At 41.6% G+C, this 21767-nt stretch overlaps 2 protein-coding genes across 3 annotated transcripts in view; both read right to left on the bottom strand.

Annotated features, from left to right (window-relative positions):
• The window catches only part of LOC119882654 (alpha-2-macroglobulin-like), a 237305-nt gene that overhangs the window by 151275 nt on the left and 64263 nt on the right, over nucleotides 1-21767 (bottom strand). The gene's annotated exons all lie outside the window — the stretch shown is intronic.
• Nucleotides 1-21767, bottom strand: part of LOC119882658 (alpha-2-macroglobulin-like) — a 55595-nt gene that overhangs the window by 30300 nt on the left and 3528 nt on the right. The window contains exons 2-19 of the mRNA XM_038692813.1: nucleotides 21445-21625; nucleotides 21205-21361; nucleotides 20690-20742; nucleotides 16322-16342; nucleotides 15682-15847; nucleotides 15518-15602; nucleotides 15243-15393; nucleotides 7692-7809; nucleotides 7469-7578; nucleotides 7216-7383; nucleotides 6808-7035; nucleotides 4163-4226; nucleotides 3904-4049; nucleotides 3269-3418; nucleotides 2240-2383; nucleotides 2052-2139; nucleotides 1810-1939; nucleotides 1064-1289 (exon numbers count right to left, since the gene is read on the bottom strand). Of these exons, the coding sequence (XP_038548741.1) occupies nucleotides 1064-1289; nucleotides 1810-1939; nucleotides 2052-2139; nucleotides 2240-2383; nucleotides 3269-3418; nucleotides 3904-4049; nucleotides 4163-4226; nucleotides 6808-7035; nucleotides 7216-7383; nucleotides 7469-7578; nucleotides 7692-7809; nucleotides 15243-15393; nucleotides 15518-15602; nucleotides 15682-15847; nucleotides 16322-16342; nucleotides 20690-20742; nucleotides 21205-21361; nucleotides 21445-21625 (2386 nt within the window). The remainder of the gene's footprint in view (nucleotides 1-1063; nucleotides 1290-1809; nucleotides 1940-2051; nucleotides 2140-2239; nucleotides 2384-3268; nucleotides 3419-3903; nucleotides 4050-4162; nucleotides 4227-6807; nucleotides 7036-7215; nucleotides 7384-7468; nucleotides 7579-7691; nucleotides 7810-15242; nucleotides 15394-15517; nucleotides 15603-15681; nucleotides 15848-16321; nucleotides 16343-20689; nucleotides 20743-21204; nucleotides 21362-21444; nucleotides 21626-21767) is intronic.

Here is a 21767-nt window from a genome sequence, read left to right as displayed (position 1 = left end):
GTCTCTTAATTGCATCCACATTTCCTTCACTTGCGTGGAAGGAAACCAAGCCAGGAGAGAAAGAACGAGGAGTCCTTTCCTCCCAAGCGTCACGTAAAGAGTCATCCATTTCTGATGATGGCGGCAGCTGATCACAGCTGGATCAGCTGTCAGTCAGCTCTAACAATACAGACTTTTGATGGAGTTCGTGTCTACATGTGCACTGTGTATGTACTAATAAAGTCTCTCAGTTATCAGTGCAGGGCAGCATGGTAAGACTTTGCAGTGATGCACTTTTATGAGTTTAATGTTCTGTCCTGATGTATCAGATCAGTCCGATCAGCTGCAGCGTCCAATCAATATAAGGGCTACCCAATAAGGGGGCGTGTCGGTCATTGAAAGACTTCCGTGAAAGATGCACTGGTGTATCCTCGCTCATAGCTCCTCAAAGATTGCTCCTCGATCCTCAGAGCGCAAATAAGAGCAAGATGCAAGATGGTGGAGCGGAACAACTTCCAGTTCAAGCAAGGAGCGAGCAAACAACAAATAAGAGACTTGAGAAGCACCCCCTGCAGAGATTAGCAGGAAGGGGAGAACGGGAACAGGTGAGCGCCATGTAGTGCCCAGAGAACCTGATCTGGAGAAGGCAGAGGAGAGGACCGGTGCTGGTACACCAAAGAGTAAAACGTAAAAGTGATAGTACCAATGAATACCGTGCACACTTCTAGCACAAACAGCTTTTAAATTGTGAGAAATAACAGGAAGTCATCGCTCCCAGTAGCGCGAGCTCAGCTTCATAGCGGAGCGTTCAGGCGCAGCAGCTAGTTTATTAATCCAGCACCTGCTGCACGTGTAAAATAAAGCGCTGTGGATGAGAGGAGAGGTGACTGCTGGAAGACAGGATGTCATATTTAAGTTTATGTTCTGCTTGCTCAACAGTTGATTGATAATGGCTATTAATACACATTCGGAGAGGATATGAAACGCTTTTTTCCCCAATTCTGATCATTTGGTGATTTTCCTTTGGCGCTCGCTAAAACCTCTTTGGGGGCGCCAGAAAAACCCAGTCTAGGTCATTGGTTACCATGATGCAGCTGGACAGGTAGTTGAAGGTGGTTGCCTTCAGTTCAAAGTGCTCCCCCCGGATGATGGAGTAAGGCAGGCTGAGCTCCAGGAAGAAGGGCTGGAAGACGGTGATCTCTTTACGAGGAGCCAAGCCAAACCCCTGAGGGGACAAACAGAAAGCCTCCGTCTCCCAGGTGGTGATGGTGTCTGGGACAGTGAGGGACACATCCTTTGTTCCAGACTCTCTGAACCAGCAGATACACACAGACACATTCAGTGAGCTGGAAACATACTGACATAACTCAGATTAGACAAAGAAAAACAATGTGAGAAGATGATTAATGTGTAGGATTAACTGCACCAATAACACTACATTATAGTTACTATGATCTAAAATATCTTGAGTACATCTAAAATTGTTTATTTCATATGCTGCATTGATTTCAGTCACAAAAGTTCCGTGTTGCTGAAGAAACTCAATAATTTCTCAAGCTACATAAGTATCATAACGGTGGGCATGATGCACACTAGCCCAAAAGGGTTTTTTCTAATACACGATCATGATAAAAAGAAACTGTAACTATATGTCCCTTAGTGTCACAAACATTTTAAAGGGACAATAATTATTTTGTATAACAATCTATTGAATTAATTTAATTAACATAAAAGTCTTGATGAGCGGTGTCAGTTTATTATCTTTGTGCAATTAATGTGTGCAGGCAAATGCAGTTATGATCATCAAAGCTCTTTGTGACAGAAGCTCACCCAACTTCCACCAGGTCCCAAATCCAGGTCTCAGGGAAGAAAGTGCGGACTGTCTCTATTGGTGATGAAAGTGATCTAGCATATCCGAGAGCAGGACCAGGTACACCACTCAATCCTTCCGCTATTACCCCTTCATTCAATAAAATATTCCATCAGTAGCAGAGCGTAGCAATAACACAGTGAGCTGTATAAATGTTGGTAAATATTCAGTATCTTTCGATAAAGCAAAAAAAAAAAGTCACCATGGCCATGGTGGTATTCTCTTCCTTTGTATTTGACGCACCGAGGAACTCTGAGAACCAAGTTTGTTGCTATCTTCAGCCCTACATACTAGGTTATTCAACAACATACAACATACAAATGTATAACAACAAAATTTATGAATATATTCTTTAGATTGTATTTTTGTTTGTTTTTTTGCAGGAAGTACCTGGAAAACTGAATGAAGATGATCTTCATTGACGCCTCCAGGGTATGGCACATATCTTTTAGGTCTCACATGCAAGCATTCATCAGGATCTTGAACCTCATATGGAATATAGGATGCTGTTCTGACAGGCAAGAAGGCAAATATCTGTAAAGAAAGGTATGATTCAGCTAAGAAGCTAAGAACTGCAAAATGTTTGTTTTATGAAGATGTGACAATTAGTAAACTGCTGTAAAGTGTATCTGTCAAAACAGTGTCTTTATACATACATTACACTCACAGAGGGATACACCTCACATATATCATAACGTCTTTGTATAGCAATGTGGTGTATAACATATGTGCATTTGACCATTACAGTTTAACATAATGCTCTGTAGCTGGGGACAGTGAACCCTTATGGGGACAGTGAACCCTTAAGGGGAAGTAATGATTGATGGGTGTGCAAAGAGTGAACCCTTCTATGGAATTTGACCTCTGACCCAGTGTTAGGGGGAGTAGAGATTAGTGTGTATGAAGAGATTAGTGTGTATGAAGGGACTGTACCCTTCTGTGGTGTCTAACAGATGGTTACACTTAGTCTACAGCACTGTGCCCTTATATGGTATTTAGCAGAGACCTAAACATGTCCTATATAAGCTGTGTTCAATGTACAGAGAGACAGAGTGGTTATCGGGCTGGGTCACTCTCCAAGCTGCTGCAGAGCTTGTAATTGATGCTGAATTCTTTGATGTAATAAACTTTTATGATCAAGAACAGTGTCAAGCGGATTTCTTCTCAACACATCATCGCAGCATTATCGTTCGGACACCACAGCAGTTTTATAACAGTGAGGTAAAACTGGGTAAACAAAATCAGCATTTAACAGCTGTATTACAGAAAAGGAAGAAAGATTATCCATGACACAAGGACATTAGGAGCAGCAGAATTAAAATGTCACCTCTGATGATGTTAACAGAGCAACAGATTATGCAGAGGGAATGTAAATGAAATGAATGTGCACCGCTTGGATCGGTTGATTCTAGCAGTTACCTTGTCTGCATTCAGAGTCTTCCCTGGCTCCTTGATGAGGACACTCTGGTCGACAGCACTCACACCACACAGAGAGTCTGGCTGGGCCGTCACCCGCAGGATGGTTTCCTCCCCTGGAACAGCTGAGGGCGGAGAAAACTCCAACGACACCTGACACATACAGAAAACACATCATGCCATCTGGACTTCAGTGGTGTAAGATCAGAACCTATGTCACAAATGTGGATTTACTCTCTCACATCTCCCAGATTGATTTTTTTATCAGATTTTTTATTAAATCACTGACAGTGACGAGGTCAGGTTTAAATGCTGCACTTTATACATTTATATAACAATCCATTCTTTTTGTATTGGCTAACTGAACTTAACTTTGATTTGTATGCAAGCTTTAACCACAGTATGAATTAACTTGTAGAATAACTAGTAAGCACTGCACCTGCACACAGATTACACCACCATACGCCTGGAATATCAGGTTAAAGTAATTAATTCGACAACGTGAAAAAAATGTCCTACTTTCCCTAAAGAGTTACAAACTGACCTTTTGAAAAACAAATATACACTTTGATTCTACACGTGGCAGATGTAGATCTGACAAGCACAGTGGCTGCCGCGCGTCTTCTTCTCTCACTGACCTTGTGACTGAAGCATTTCTCGGTGGAGAAGTCAGCACTGTTGGCGATCACAGTCTCACTGGGGAGGACGGCGTAAGCTACAACCTGGACCTGTGGTGCCATCTCTGCAGACACTGTCAACTTGAAGGACACCTCTCCCTCAGTCACTGAAACAACATACCAACTGTCATCATTCACATGCCTCCATAGGTCAAGAAAATGCAGCTCAAAGGTGATCAGGTCATGCTAATTTAAAGGGTGATTTTAATGTGTTGTCCACCTGATTTATCTTGTACTTCAACGTGCTTAACTCCTTGCATGAGAATGGCTCCTCTGGATAAGACCTGGAGAATTTGAGAGAAAACGACAGAATGCAACAGTAAATGTAAATGCTCTGTATTTGTATAGCGCCTTTCTAGTCTTTGCGACCACTCAAAGCATTTGCACTACATTGCATTCACCCATTCACACACATTCATACACTGAGCCTAATGCTGCGTTCCAGGCAACTCAGAACTGGGAAATCGACCTCCAACTAGAAAACTTTCCCGAAACACCACCTGAAGTTGGATTTCCTACTTGTGAACACGGAGAAAAAATATGTACCCCGACTTCAGGAGTAGCAACCGAATGACGTCAGAAAACAATGTCCGCGCCCATGGAAGCACACACTCTAAATGGTAAACCATAAACTAAAAGGAACTATATTTGCATGTATTTAAATTAAAATAATACATAAGATCATATAGTAAAACCTGTTATGCATGTACACTGATGTAGAAATATGTTAGGCCTATTAGGTAGCTGGCTACAGTAAAGAATCTCATAAAGTCATCCTCTCTGTATAAAAGTGTAACCCATAACACTGACTGACTTGAGGGTTACCAACTGATGTAAATGTAATGACGGTAAATATGGCAAAAAGAAAGAAAGAGGAAAAAGAAATGTGTGGTGCCGAAAAATAAGAATTAAAAAGAAAAAGATGTCGGCACACGACACAGCTGAATGTGCCACAGTAACCGACCGCTTCCTTGGTAGAAGTTGCTGTGGCACGTGACAGATGAGGCAGGACCCAGCAAGCAGAAGAAATAGGTGCACTATTAGTAATGCATTTAATATATATATATTAATTTGCAATGTGTTACCACTCCAAGACAACATCCTTCTATAAGCGAGGAATCTTTGTGTTTGTATGTATATTAGTTGTTAAGGTCAGTGGAGGTGAGGCAGAGGGACAGGGTGATGATGACCCCAGTCATGTTGATGAGGAGGGAGAGAAGCAATAGGAGGAGCTACAGGAGGAGGAGGAGGAGAAGGACAATGGAACCAGAAAAAACATCGTCAGGGACAGGGGCAGTTTGCAGGGCTGAGTAGGAAATCATATGTAGAGATAGAATTAGAAATTGTATTATTGTTACATTGTCACATTTATTACTGCTGTTTTTCTCATGCATATGTATCTGTACAATCACCAGAGTCAGGGTCCAGCACAGGGGAAGCTAACCAGGAAGAGGCCAACTCAAAGCTGAAGAAGAGGGATTTTATGGGACTGTATTGTAGTTTTTTATTATTTGTTATTATTTGCCAGGATGGATGATGCAGGGCTCTACAGAGTATTTCACTTGCATATATCCCAAAAATAAATACATGGGAAGCGGAAAAATGATTTATGAGCACAATGTGCGAGTAAAGACTACAACCTACCGTAATTGTTCTGCATGAATGTTATGATTATTGACAAGTATTTACTTAGCATTAATAAATTAAAGACCAATGTAGACTTGTTTTTCATGGATTTTATAAATGGAAACATTTCACAAAAATTAAACTGCTGTAACACTGGGCAGTGTTGGGAAGGTTACTTTGGAAATGTAATAGGGTAACTTATAATCGGTAACCTATTTAAAATGTAACAGTAACCCAGGTTAACTATTACTCTATCAAAGTCATTTAACTTACCACATTTCTAGGGCTGACCCTGAATTGTCGAAGATTCGATGCTTCGATGGGCGGAGCCTGATTCTACTGTTAATCTCACAGTCGAAGCTTCGCAGTGAAACGAGGATCATGCCATTTTGGCGATATGGGGGTGCTCAACGTCTGTTTTTACATAGAACCACCAGTTTTCTCCCAATAAGTTAATATACAGCCTATTACAATATACATTTCAACGTTTAATGCTGTAAATAAAAAAATTAGAAAAGAACTAAGCTTTTAATAAATGTTTGTGTGCGTGAATAAATCCTGATTTGTAATCCCAACCCTCAAGGTAGGGGGCATCTGTTCGCATGTGTAGTGAACACTTTTGCAAGGCATTGTATGCATGCTACATTCACATTAGGGGCTGAGCAGCCCTAAAGGTCTGATCCTAGAATCGCCCCTGATACAAAGCATCTCAGCTAAACAGACTAGACAGAGAGATTTAGCTTGTTTATAACTAGCTAACCGAGCTAGCACATGTGCTTGTGTAAAACCAAAATACAGCTGCGGTGGATGAGACAGAGCAGATTAAAATATTGCTTTGTGCATGTTTCTGCTTGTTATACTGATGCAGTATCAGCATTTTACTGGTACTAGTACTGCAGCACTTACTTACAGTAACGTAGCGTGTAGGCGTAGTTATGGTCAACTTGTGTAAGCTACACTGATCTCTGCTAACAAGCTACACTCGGTGTGTGTATGCGGAGCTCTGCTGAGAGAGGAGGGGAGGGGCTGCAGCGTGGTGGCTTGCGCGTTCTTTTGGCTACTCCCGCACAATGATCAGAGTTTATGACTATTACTCGTGACTTGTAACCAATCAGCTAGCACTGTGGGTGGGATATTGCTCCAGCCCATAGAGGGGTGAGTACAGATAGAGAGAGGTGGCTGCATCAGGCCGATTATCGGTCGACCCCTAGTCCATGTCTCTGGAAGAGAACCACTCACCAGATACATCACATCCACAGAGCCCTGGGTCTCTCCAACTACAGTGTATTTGATGGAGATGTCTTCTTCTCTGTCACAGAGAAGTAGCTGATCCTTCTTCTTCACCTCCAGGGTGCTGGCTGTTTTAGTATCAGGAGAAAAAGGTTCGGCCATAGACAACATGTGATCTCCAACCTCATAGTATGGCATTCTATAACCAACGTGGTCCAGCGTCTGTTTGTTGCTAACCTAGATTGCAGAAGAGAAACACCATAAATAAGCTCAAGTGAGTTCAGTTCTTACAGCTAAAGGAAATGTCTAGGTATAGAAATAGTAAACAGTTCCTATATGGCCAGAATATTGAGAGGTTAGGTTTCAGCTTTTGACTGCATGATGGCTTACAGGCTGTTAGTGCTACCTGTTACTTACGTGGAGGTGGACGTATCCTTCAAAGTCAGCAGAGCTGAATGAGAAGGTGGCAATCCCATCACTGTCAGTTGTGAGGTTCTGTACCAGACGTGCTGACCACCTTACACCCGCAAACAGGTACACTGGCATGTCAGGAATGGGTGTATTATTGTAGTAAACTGCTTTAACCTGTTGGAAGCACAAAGTTGTATCATGGCTTCATTTGCACTGTGAATAGAATCCAACTGAAGAAGTGGGGACCACATGCACTTACTTTTCCCTCCACATTTGATCCTTGGTCATAAATCTTGGGTGTGTCAATGAAGGACAGCTTTCCAACAACATATGAAATCCCTATTCTCTTCCTCTGTGGTTGTGAAATACCTGTACAAGAAGCTTCCATGTTACAACAATGTTTAAACACATGACATTGTAATTTTCTTAATATATCAGCTCTCTTTTTAAAATGTAAATATAATATAAGATATTATACTTGCCTGTCCCCTCCTCCTCTACCTTGGCACTGAGGTCCAGTATATCTTCTAGTGCTTTTTGGTCATGTTTTGTGAAAGTTGACATCTTGAAGGTAAAAGTGACACAGCCTTTCTTGTCCATCTAGAAAGTACAATATATAACTATTATTATATATTATTGCCTGCCTGCCCACTCTCTGTCACCATGTACCGGAATCTACTACCAACGTTCTGTCAATTAATCCTCTGTTATTTCACCCTAATCCTGTGTCTGCTCCTGCATCCTTTTGCCATGCTCACCAGAACGATCTGGCCACGACATGGATCCAGTAGATACGGGGTCGGAGGCTGCAAAGAGCCAGTCCGTCCTCAGCCATCAGAGAGTTTTGCTTGGACAACACAACCAGTTGATCTGGACGCTCTTGGAGGAAAGGCAAGCCATGAATGATCAATTGTCTTGTTTAACTGAACAAGTATCTACACTAACCCGCTAAGGCCAGCCAGCTCTGCCAGCGCCGCCTCCGCAAAGGGAGTCCTATGCACCGGATGCCAAACCTTTTTCGGTGAGTTAAATAAGTGCCGGGGATTTTTGCTTCAATGCTCAGTGTTTTTTTCTCAGTGCCCCTTAACCTTTTACTCGGATCATTCCACGATTCGCTACATTCTGGGACTGTTAAGGGGGAGCGCATTGACGTGGGCTGAGGCTGCTAACGCTAATTTACCTGTCTCCTCTCTGACTTTCAACCAGTTTATTTCTGCACTCAAGGAAGTGTTTGATCACCCCGACCATAGTGGCAACTAGGGGTGGGAATCGCAGGGTACCTCACAATATGATACACGGCTCACGATAATGATAATATCACGATACAGCAATTCTGCGATAATCAATATATCGCTTGACAATCCTAAAGTTATCCATCACGATATCTGTCTAACTATTAATACAAAATGCCCATGAAAAAGTTATTTTTTATTTGCTATTTATTTGCTGCAAATCCAAACTTTTAGAAAACTGTAAATAAAACTACAGAGCAACTATGAAAAATTATTATGAAAACATTTGTTTATAAAAAGGCACATAAAATACAAATTCACTGAATTTTTTACTGCAATCACAAATTGCTGTGTACCACCTAAGTCTAATCTGTACATCACATTATATTATAACTGTTCAGTGACACAGCATTGTGCTGCCCTTCCTCTTCCTACTGATAGCTGTATTTTTAGGCCACTGGGAATATTGGGTTTGACCCTTTGGGGTTGCTGTAGCTGGTCTGTGTGACATGCAGAAGCAGTAGATTAATGTTAGTAGATCAAGACAGTGAAGTTAGCAGCTCTTTTTTATTTCACAGAGCTCAGGAAACATGTACTTTAAGTATTTGCACAGTATGTAACTCAGGATGTTCAGCATGTGAAGCAAAATGTGTAGTTTATGTTAAGATTGTATTTTCGCGATCACGATGCTAATGTCCGTTAGCAAGTTAATGGAGATTCCTATTATATGTTAGCATTGAGCTAACCGCAGAAGCGCTATTTTTTTAAATATTATGTATGGATAAGATGGACTGGAATATTGATACAATATCATGGAAAAATGTACAACGATATATTGCCGTATCAATTAAAGCTGATGATACACAGAGCAACTTTTAGAGCAATCGTGCAAGGCAACGTTGCCGTCAATGGTAATGAGTAAAGAATACTACCGTAATCCCCTTCCCCCACCACTCCGCCACCCGCACCGCACCGCCACTATCCGTTCAAAAGATAGTCGGACTTGCCACTAGCAACATTGCCCAGCAACATTGCTCAAAAAGTCGCCCCGTGTATCATCAGCTTTATTATGACACTCCTAATGGCAACGCTGCTAGACAGCTGTTAAACCTCTGGCAAGGGGCTGATTATTCCATTGAGTTCAGGACCATAGCTGCAGACTCAGGTTGGAACGATACAGCTCTCCTGGGTACATTCAGAAAATGGGTCAGTGAGAAGATAAAAGATGAATTAGCTTCTCGAGAAGAACCAGACGACTTTTCCACTCTGGTCTCTCTGGCTATACGCCTGGACAACCACCTGCGAGAGCGGCGCCGGGAGCGGTCAGTTTGTTGCCCCTCCTCAGCCATATGTCCCTGCTGTGGGGTCCCCTGAGCCCTGAGAGGTCCCAGTAGGGCTGAAACGATTCATCGATTAACTCGATAAAATTGATTGATAAAATGCTTTGACAGAAATTCTTTGCATCGATGCTTCGTTTAATACATGTAACTATACAGCACAGTGTTTCGCACGAACATTTGTTACTATTGCACATCGCGTTTGCGCTGTGAACATGACGTGATTATGATGGCGCTGTTTGAAAAGTGGAGGAAGAGAAAGAAAACAGTGAGGGACAAAAAAGAAAGTGTCCCAAGTATGGGATTATTTCAAGCTAAAGAAAACAACAACTCTGTAATTTTACCGTCCACCGTAAAACAAAACATTTGTCGCCTCAGCAACAGCATGACGGCGCCTTATCAGAAAGCCCCCGGTGTTCTGCCAGCGGACCACAGACAAGGTAACAGTAACAGCAACTTTAGCATTTAACTGAAATCATGATTGATTGTTGAGTTGAAGGCTAGCCAAAGTAAGCCGCAGTCCTGAGCTGAAAATGTTCACACGTGCGTTTGTTGTTCTCCATTTTGGGCCGTGAGTTGTAACCTCACAGTCATGAGTTAACTGGGTGTCAGGGGAGCTGTACCTTTTAACTCCCCTCCAGCTCTCTGTAGCTCAGACAATCCCTTCTACCTGCATGTGCTAATCCATCCTTTCAACCATATTCTTTATAATAACAAACAGCTGTTTCGTGTGCAGGATCGCTCATTTCCCGTTTCACATTTCACGTGTGTTTTCTTGATAAAAGGGGTTTGGAAACCAGCGGCAGGTGCCATAAGTGTTGTTAGCTCCTGTAGTGTGTGTGACCCCCTGTCACCGATCAGTCACGTAGCGTGAACGCCACAAAGATTTCAAGACTGACGTCATATTATGGCAAGTTGTGTGAACTGCACGGCCATTGGTCAACGCTGAAAGTCGTGTAGTCTGCACGAGCCTGTAGTATAACTTGTAAAGCATTCGGGTGATGTTTGTGTTTGTAAAGCAGCTATCTGGTTGTTGGTCTGATGTTTGCTGTATGACACCCTATGAATTTCCGAAAGGACTAATAAATATCTATCACCTATAAACATGCACAGCTGATCCTGTTTCCGGGGGGCACCGCAAAAGTACTTCTTAAACGACGCATCGATGAATCGTTGAAATAATCTATAGAAACTTAAAATACTAAAATCATCATTAGCTGCAGCCCTAGGTCCCAGTACTTGTTGTTTCCCCCAGCCTTCTCCCTGAGCCTCAACCGATGCAGCTAGGCCGTGCCCACTGCCCATCCCTGGAGGTGGTCTGGTGAGTGCATCTATTGTGGTACGAGGGGTCACTTTATCAGGATTTTGGCCAAAGTCACGCAGGTAACCACCCCCATTGAGTTAATTTTGTCTTGCAATCACAGGGAGAAATTATCTTTTAAACTTATTTCGGCCCCCAACACCCCCCTTATTTTAGGTTATCCCTGGCTTAAGTGTCATAACCCGCATATTGACTGGTCAGCTGGCCAGATTGTAAGCTGGAGCCCTTTTTGCCTGTCCACCTGCTTGTTGTCTGCAGTTCCTCTCTCGGGAGGGGCGGGGGATAACTAGTCCCTGTAATCCAACTCCAGACCTACAGTTTAAGTGAAGTCTTTCGCAAAAATTTGTCTCTCTCTCTTCCTCCGCACCACCCCTATGACTGTGCTATAGACCTCCTCCAGGGCACCCCCTTGCCCAGGAGCCGCCTGTATAACCTGTCTCGCCCTGAGAGGGAAGCCATTACGGATTCTTTAAGAGCTGGTCTTATCCGCCCCTCATCCTCCCCTGTGGGCGCGGGCTTCTTTTTTGTTGCCAGGAAGGATAAAACTTCCTTGTATAGATTACCGTGGGTTGAACATCGTCTGTGAAGGTTCTCAGTCAACCAGGTCATAGTTATCCAACGAAGTAAACTGCTGAGTCATCAGAACCCTGCACCACAGGGCAGACCACATACCAACAAGTGCAGAAGCCAGAGAGAAGGAACAGAACCACCTGAAGGGGGCACTTACAGCCTGTGGATACCCTAAATGGACCTTTGAAGACCAACACAACAGGGGATGGGGAAAAGAAGATCAAACGCAACAACATTGTGATTCCATACGTGTCTGGAGTATCAGAGAAACTCAGGAGGATTTTCAACAAACACAACATCCCTGTGTTTTTTAAACCCAAGAACACGCTAAGAAAGATACTGGTACACCCCAAAGACCACACCCCCAAACACAAGAAAAGCAATCTTGTGTATGCAGTTCAGTGCAGTGAGGAATGCACAGACCTGTATATTGGGGAAACTAAACAACGCATGGCTCAACACAAAAGGGTTAAATCCTCAGGTCAAGACTCTGCAGTTTATTTACATCTGATGGATAAAGGACACTCGTTTGAGGACCACCAGGTGCACATTTTAGACCAAGAAGATGGATGGTTTGATAGATGTGTTAAGGAAGCATTTACACCCGGGCTGAGAAGCTGTCGCTGAACAGAGGAGGGGGTCTACGCCACCCCTGATCACCCACAATGCTGTCCTTTCATCACTTCCCAGGAAGTGCACTAGCTTTGTGGCTAATTTAGCAACGGGCAGCATGAACTGCTGTAACGTTACGTGATTGTAGAGAATATTTAGAAGTGATGAACTAGCGTCAAAGGTGGACCGTTTGCTAGAACTGATACGCTGTTTCAAAAATAAATGTACAATCAAGTTGGTCAGCAGCGTAGCTTCCAAAACCCAGCTACCGTAACATTTAACTGCTGAGAGCTGGTAGGAAGCTGGAAGAGGGGAGTGAAAAACGGGAGGGTTTGCAAGTCATGAATGTTTTCAGGAGAGGAGAAGTGATTGTGGCTGTTGTCATTATAATTATTAAAGTCATGTAATTAACATGACAAAAGACCGATTTACTGCTAACACAGCCCTCTGCATGTTTCTACATGCTGCGGGTAGGCTGGCAGACTGCGGTCAGCTGATTGTTTTCTTCTGTGTTTTTTGTGTTGAGGCAGTGTAGTAAACAGCGGCAGCGTGCCCTCTGGTGGGCAAACTATGCAACACCCATGACATGAGTGAAGGATCTGACTCTATGTTGCTTTTGTAATTGTCATATTTCTGCTGTTATAAACGGCCGATGCTGATTAAATGCAATTAGCTCATATCGGCCGATATTAGCGGCAGGCCAATAATATCGGTCAGCTCTAGTGAAGATACCAATGATGGTTGTTCAGACTTGGCCACAGGTGGCTCTAAAGACCATGACGACTGTTACCACAGCCACGAGCAATAACGAACCAGCGGTACAGACGATCCAAGCCAAAGATCCCACAGAGGTTAAATAGTTGAGTTTCCCTACCAGTCAGTCAGAACTGAAGAAGTGTCTAGTGTTTCAGTGGAAGCCTCTCAAAGGTTGGGTTTGTAGCATGTGGGATCCCACAAGGGTCATCACTAGGACCATTGCTTTTCTCTATCTTTACGAATGATCTCCCACTGGTTTGTAAAAGAGCATGTATGTCTATGTATGCGGATGATGTAACACTTTATATGCCTGCACCAGCTTTACAAAAAAATACTGCAGCTCTCAACAACGAGTTGCAGATGGTATTTAACTAGATTACTGATAATAAACTTGTACTGAATATAGCCAAGGCCAGAAGCATTGAACAAAGAGTTCAGAATAGAGCTGCTCATTTAGCCCTTTGTTGTCCAATAAGGGCTAATGTTGACAAAATGCACTGTAAACTCTTCTGGTTAAAGGTTGATGAGAGGTTAAAAGTATCACTTCTTGGCTTTATAAACAAAATGAATGTTTGGAAAACTCCTGACTGTCTGTATAGGCAACTTACTCTGAGTTCTAATGTACATACACACCCCACAAGGCATGCCATAATTGGTAAATATATTATTCCAAAATCCAAAACAAACTCAAAACAATGCACAGTGATGTATAGAGCTATGGCTCTTCCAGGTCATCTTGTTAAAACTCAAAATAATATTGGTTTTAAAAAACAAGTAAAGGAATGTCTGCTTATATTAGGAAATGATAAATGTTTTTTTTTCTTTGTATTCCTTGAAAATTTGCTGTTTGTGTTGTTTTATTATGTTGTATATTTGTTCTGTCAACTGGTTGTGTTTTTCTTGCAATTTCTTAATCTGTGTAGTGATTATGTAGTGTGTTTTTATTCTTGTTATGTGTTTTGTGTGGACCCCAGGAAGAGTAGCGGATGCATTTCTTTGCATCAGCTAATGGGGATCCTAATGAATCAAATCAAATCAAATCTAGGATGAGGGACGAAACGTCTTCTAGTTTTTTTTCCTACAAAGTCCAGTTGCCCTTGACCTCAACCTTTGTTGGAGAGCATCACCGTCTATAACAAGTACCCTTTACCGCTCATCAGCTCTGCCTCTGAACTCCTGCAAGGGGCCACTGTGTTCACCAAGTTGGATCTGCGCAACACGTACCATCTAGTCCGCATCAGGGTGGGGGATGAGTGGAAGACGGCATTTAACAACCCGCTCGGACATTCTGAATACCTGGTAATGCCTTTCCGCCTCACTAATGCACCTGCTGTCTCTTCCAGAACTTAGTTAATGATGTGCTGAGGGATTTTCTTAATTCTTAATGGGGGGGGGGGGGGTACTGTGGTGATCTGGCGACCCATCCTTCCCATTTTCTAGTGTGTCCTGTTTTTTCTCCATTCCCTGTGTGTCTGTTTGTCTACTGTCTGTCTCTGGTTATCGGCATGGCAACACACTGTCGGGCAGTGAAAGTCCCTGGACTTTCCTACACACCTGGAGTTCATCTACTCATCACCACCGACTGTTTATTTACCACTCGGGTGATCGTCCGTTCACCTGCGTAGTAAACCACTCGCCAGGCCAACCATCAGCTTAGTGTTTTTCTCTGCTCATTATACCTTCATCTAAACGTGTGTTTTTTGTCCCAGGGGATCACTGCTTGAGAAAGCCCTGCTCTACCGCCAGTTTTTGAAGTTGTGGATCTGCCTGCCCGCTCTCTGTCACTATGCACCGGAATCTACTACCATCTTTCTTTCAATAATTCTCTGTTATTTCACCCTAATCCTGTGTCTGCTCCTTGATTCTTATGCTACGCTCAACAGAAACATGTCAGAAAACCGACTTTGGCTTTACTGCTGAATGTCTTAATGGTATACTGTGTTTTTTCTGCATGCAAGCCTTTGACAATGAAAAATCTCATCTGGCCTAAACTAAACCAGTTATTTTCAAATTTGGTTTTAGCTTCAAAAGCTCTCTGAGCATGCTGAAAGGAATGGACACAAACATGCTGAAATGTATCATTGTCACCAGGCAAGACCAGTTGTTACCCAGTATACACACATTCTGTATGGGCATATGTAAGGTCTACCTTTATAGGCACCTTGTTTCAGCACAAAGATGAGACTGTTGCTATAGCAACTGTACCTGCTTCGTTTCCTTGTAGCATGGGGTATGTATGTTATCAGAGACACCCTTTTCATATCCAATGAGTTCAAGGACATGATAAATGAAGGGTCGAAGAGGTCGGCACACGTGCAATTCAACACTGCTTGGCACAGGCTGTCCGTATGTATACCTGATTAGAGGGACATTAACAGGAAAAATAAACATTGTGTTGTTGGAGAGGAGTCATTCACTCAACAAACTGGACCGATTTCAGATCATTTAAGAGTGTAATGAGTGAAAGGGCTTTTACTCACTTTGCACATACTTCAGCTTTGATTTCTACCTGCTCAATACTTACTTCATCAGACACATTTACTTTTATATCAAATTTCGGCAAAACTGGGGACAAAACATGATTGTTAGCATTCTTGTTTCATCATAAATGCATTGAAATGGAAGGTTTACATAAATAACTTACCATATTTCTCCACCTTGAAGCTGTGATGTAGTTTATTTTCACCAATTGACACAATGACATAGTAGGTTCCTTCACGGGCCTCAGAGTTCAGGGAGTAAGAAAGCTGCAGTATTTTACCATTTGACGTTTCATTCAGCCACTGCCCAATCCTGTTGTTGTTAGGATCCTGTGCAATACGGCAAATGGGAAGAACATGTATTTATGACAAAAACAGGATACTAATGTGAATACGGTGTGACAGTACACATGCCACACAGAAATACACTGCTAACCATGCAGCTCATTATACATTTATCTCCTTCAAAAAGATGGCAGATGAAACCGGGCCATTCATTTGGATAATGTAAAATGACTGACCTGTGTGGAAAACTCAAAGAAAGCTTGAAGCCAACACTTTGATATAGTGTTTTACACTAATCTAAAACAGATCCCGAACCATACTTCAGCAGGCTAATATTACTGTCTAGTTGAAATATTGATTTAATCTATATTCTTTTAAAAGTTTAATGTACTTTGACAAAAAACCTATAGGCTTTACACTAAAATGCTGATCTCACTGAAAGCTTAGGCTCTTCATGTGTATACAAGGTTAACATTCAATTTACATACAGAAAAAAAAAGAGCGTGGATTTTGTCTTACCATAATTTCGATGACATTATACTGCAAAAAAGAGAGACATTTGCTTAAAGACTGGTTGGTTTATATTGTTCTCATCACACAATGTCCTAACAAGTCTGGGTTAGACCTTATATCTTTGTTTTATCAATGACAATCAACAACTGATTAGGGATGAAACGGGTTTAATAATAAACTATGGTAAAATTCCACAGGGTTAGTATTACCGTACATATTTTGCTTACATGATAACATGTTCGAATGCAACGCTTTGAAAAACTCATGGTCAATACTGTCCAGCAACAACCAATGTTAGCCACAGTCTCCCAAAAGCAGGAGTGCATGTGCACCATGCAACATGGGTTTGTATGGGTCAATAACAACATGGTCGAAGACAGCATTGCAGAGATTTTTCAGCCTGTCTAAAGGCTGGTAGTATTTAGGTTTTTACAAGAGTGCTGAGGGAAACTTGATGGAAGAAAATTGCCTTATAGCGAATGCAGGGTGATTTAACTTTTAGCTGACAATGTTGCTACTCATGTATTATTAATTAAAATATTTTCAGTGGATAAGACACATGTCTTTGGTGTGAGAGACCCGGGTTCGAAATACACTGTGAGACACCAATGTGTCCCTGAGCAAGACACTGTGTGCTGTGTGCAACCTCTGACATAAATAGCAATTGTAAGTTGCTTTGGATTAAAGCGTCAGCTAAATGAACAAATGTAAATTTAAAATAAATAACACGTGCCCCTGACGGAGCTTGTTGTGGCCGCTGTGCAGTGGACGAAGGTTGTCCACGCTGCTCTGAATTATCACACGCTTTGGATGCCTCACAAAGATGATGATGATTGTCACACAGAGGTTGCTTCCTGTTGCGTAGGTTGCGCTATGACATTGCGTACATTTTGGCATGTAGATGTGTTTAGGGTATGACCCTTGTCAAATGTGAAGTTTCTAGATCATCTAGATAAAATGTGGCATGGGGGCTACGTCATTACATTGCACAGTGAAAATCTGAAGTCGTTTCGAGCATTTTTTCCCCCTTTTTTGGATAGAGAGAGGAAAAGGGGGGGAGAGATAGGAGGCGACACGCAGCAAAGGGCCACAGGCTGGATCTGAACCTGGGCCGCTGCAGTAAGGACTCAGTCTGTACATAGGGCGCGCTCTACCAACTGAGCCCCCTTTTCCAGAACGTTATAGCCCCAAAAAATTTGCTTCATTTGCAGAAAAAATTATTCCTTCAGTTTCAATAGGGTCCTCGCATGTTTCATGCTCGGGCTCTAAATATAATAAAAGTGTTCTTACAGGAGAAACGCTGTAGACTCCTGTACAAGACTACTCCGTCAGTTGTTGGGCTCATTGCAGTTACTATCACTGTCTTCGTAAGACTCATTTGTATTTATGTAATTGTGAATGCAGTCATAGCATTTACTTGTATAATAATATCTATAATTACACTGCATGCACAATCATTAGGCGAATTGTGGATTCATTTTATTGCTGAACAAACACAATGCTGTCAGTCAATCAAAAATATTTATTATAATAATATTTTTTTAAGTAAGTGTAACAACACAAAATGACAAATAAAATGTTTGGACTTTTATAAATACCTGATGATGATCATCGCGCCTTTTGTGCCCCAATTGACTATTCACAACAAAACATTTGATTGTCCAGTGGTCACACCTCAAAAGTTTAGCTATTTCAAGAGTGTTGCATCCGCCAAAAAGGCATTTTACAGTTTTTTACTTTTCAGCGTCAGTTAAATCTTTTTTTGGCCCATTTACCTGAAGGAATGTAGCTGCCTAATATTCATGCACAACTTTATATAAGGTGGGATCAACTTTTGCCACACCCTTCCTCATTCCACAAATACATATCCCCTGACAATAATTTACTCCAGTGAGCATTCAAGTTTCTATAGCTGCTTTCATACAGATATCCTGCAATAAACGCAGAAAGAATATCAATATTCTGCATTCGCTCATTCATACTGAACAAACGTTACTTTATTTGTGGTTTTCAATATAAAACTTGTTGAATGGGTGAATTGGTTTCAGTGTGTGTATCAGTACATTTTGTTTATTTACAGCACATTTTAAAATACCAAATAATTTTGGTCACTATAATTGTGATAAGAAATTATTTATACTGTTTCATCTTTACAATCCCGCTAAAATAGAGTTTTTCCTTAACAATGTCACTAAGTGCTTGCTCATGGTGTGAATTGTTATGTCTCTGTAAATAACAGTACAAAGAGTAGTTGAATGTTGCAAAATGAGAAACAATAGATTTGTTCTAACTTTACAGTTTACCTAGGGGCCCTGGTTGTATTATTGACAGAGAGCTTCACCAGAATCGATTAGAGACATACTGAGTATGGTCCGAAATTTACCTTAATTACAATAATACTAGCTATGATAAAAGATAGATAGATAAAAATAACAATAATGAAAGGCTACTGCAGTAGTCAAGAAATAACACGGGTAACTACAAAATCTGACAATATTTTCCTTGAGCCATTTGTTCCAAAGTGGATCATCTTAAATTATTGATGTGATATAAATGCAAGATTAACTGGGAGAATGACTCCTGAAATTGACGCGAGTAGATCAGCTATAGGGAAGACGTCTCACTCTGCTGGAGTTGTTGGGGGGTCAAAGTTGCTTTCTCTAAGTGCTATCCCGACCATAAAACTGGCACCTTTTTGATTCCGAAGCTGATAACGCGGGGCCTGACTTTTAAACTGAGAAAGGGACACGAACCAGCCATTGGCATCTCCCTGAACAGCCTATCAAAACTGGCCCCCCACACGTTTCCGTGGCAACTGACCTTATTCTTTGTTTTATTACCACATCAAAGGGATACTCCTTGTCTCGTCTAGGTGTGACACAATCCAGGACAGCCGAACTTTGAAAGGCTGAAGACTGCAGTCTCCAAAGACTCAAAGAATTTAATTAAGTTTAATTAAATCTTTAGTTACCTGTATTAAGTTTGCCTCTATTTGAGTAGTTATGTTAACTGTCGTTGCTATCTGTTGTTGATATTAGTGCTGAAAAGAAAGTTACTTGTGCAGTGTTTTTATTTTCAGCAAGACACTCCTTCATCTAATGTAATCCAAGCTTTCCTCATGTAACCTGAGCTCCCCCAAGTGGACGAAATAAGTATTACATGCCCTCGTTGGAAATGCCGTTAAATGTATAAATATCCTGACCAATAATGTGACAATTGTTTCCAAATGCCTAGAACAGTACAACCGTCTGACCATTGAGGTTCGATTGTGGAAAATATTTGATTATAATACGTGCAAATAGATTTCTTTTTAGACATTAAGTTTAGAAAGGCAGTCCCTTGGGAAACCTGAGACGCCCCCTGGGGAACCACGCCCCAGGCAACAAAAGAACGACATGCGACCTCGCTTCGCTCTCTTCTCTTCGCTGTTGGCTCTCTTCCACTCTGCTCGGCTCCCTGGACGCTTCGGCACGCGTGTGGCGTGCCTCGCCAGGCAGCGCCCTCAGAGTCGACCAGCGAGACCGGCCTTTTGTTCGCCTGAAGCTACACACCTGAAGTGCCGCGACATCGATCTGCCTTCAGTTTGTTTTATTTTCTTTATTTCTTTTGTTGGTTAAAGTTATCAGTCCGTTAAGTTACACTGGACTAATTCAGGAACGACCAAGTTCCATTTTAAGCCTTTTTCGTCGAACCAACTTCAGCGAGGTCAGACCAAGCCACGTGGTCTCGCCAGCTACAACGAAGGAAACCTGAAAACAGCCGAAAAGCCAGGATCGGCAGCTAGCGTGGGACCCATGCAACAGACCAAAAGCAGGCTGTCGACAAGCAGTAAGACTTAACACACGTTCTGTGATCAGATGTCCATTTTAACTCCTAAAATCATAGCATTAGTTTACTTTCATTAGCTCTTCTATGAGTCAAATGCTTCCCACAATCGAACCTCCAGGCTCATTGTTCAGAAATTGTTTATTTCCCTGTATCCAACCATCTTTTTATCACATTAGTTAGAGAATAAATTCACTGTAATATAATCAAGAGCTGCATGTGTTGCCTATTTCTAGTTCCTGCCAAGAGAATTGACCCTTTAGATATGAGACTGACTGACTGATTTAAGATAATTGAGCGATTATTAACTAAGTGATCACTAGTAATAATTTTATATTCATTAAAACTACCTAGAGGTCCGGAGACTCTAGGATTATAACAACTCCGGTGGTGCCCTTAACGAGGAACATTGATTTTATGAATCTTAAAAATTCATGATTGGGTATCAATTCTCATAAATTTATTAAAATGCATAACTAAAAATTTTTAGGTCTGCTACAGTCATCTCAAAATGAAATCTAAAAGAAAGGAAAGAGTTAAAACGCTCACCAGCTGTCTGGCAGGTCTGAACTTGGTATCCACTGAAATGACTCTGAAATGTACTGAGAGAAAGGAAGAGATTAAATGAAGCTTGTACAGCTAATCTGCAGGGTTAATCATCCTGACAGACAACTTAAAATAACTTCTGTCAACCCAGAAATAACAAAATTAGGTTACATCATTACTATCACTATGTTACATTGCTGCCTCTGTTGTTCATCTTGCATTCTTAAACATTGGAACGGTACTGTTTATTGTCACCTTAAACTGCATGTAGTGGGCGGAAAGTTGTTTCTTTCACAAAAAATGTTCAGTTGATTCTGGGCAATCTGCTTACTGTCTGTTGATATTCGGGGACACATTATTATTATGTCCAATGTCCATTTATAAGATAATGCGACCTTGTGGGAATGTGGCTTTCTATCTCATGTTGCACACACATCTGCAACTGTTTGTAAAGGTTAAACCCATCTTTATATGGTACCATATTGTTCCAACATCATAGATAATCAACTCAAGGTTACCTGTTTGTCCAGGGAGGTAGATCGGTTTATCTGTTTGGATGAATGTCATTGGTTGATAGACTTTGATCATGACTTTCCTGACTTCTTTTGAATAAAAATTATTACCTACTACCTCTACCTCCAACTTCTGCACCACGTCTTTCTGCACTAAAGGAACCTGCAACAGAAATATAAGGGAGAGCGTAACTCATTTTCAAACTATGTTATGGAAATGACTGAAAGTCCATCTCGAGAGCCGACCTTAAACTGAGTGCAGGTATGAAACGTTTCACTGGATGCCTTCTTCAGAAGCGTTGTATTCTGCTCTTGGGATATCAAAGTGACTGTCATGACCAGAGCCTCAGTGGGCTGCAGGAGACTCGCACAGAGTTTGGCCTCAGCTCCAACTTCAAGAACTGCAGGAATGGCCACCATGTACTGCCTGCAGACACAGACACACACATATGTAGGGACCTCAGGGGACTTCACAGATTAATTTGTTTATATTTGTGATCTACATCTTTGAGCTATTGAACTCAGTCGCCCAAACTGTTGAAGACATTCATTCCAATTTGTAAATTTAG

The sequence above is a fragment of the Micropterus salmoides genome, unplaced genomic scaffold (genome assembly GCF_014851395.1).
Source record: "Micropterus salmoides isolate LMB-PRFRI ecotype aquatic unplaced genomic scaffold, ASM1485139v1 Ms_hic_scaffold_3, whole genome shotgun sequence".
In the NCBI taxonomy this organism is placed as follows: domain Eukaryota; kingdom Metazoa; phylum Chordata; class Actinopteri; order Centrarchiformes; family Centrarchidae; genus Micropterus; species Micropterus salmoides.
The sequence above is the reverse complement of the archived record's forward strand: the minus strand, read 5'-3'. Positions and strand labels throughout refer to the sequence as shown.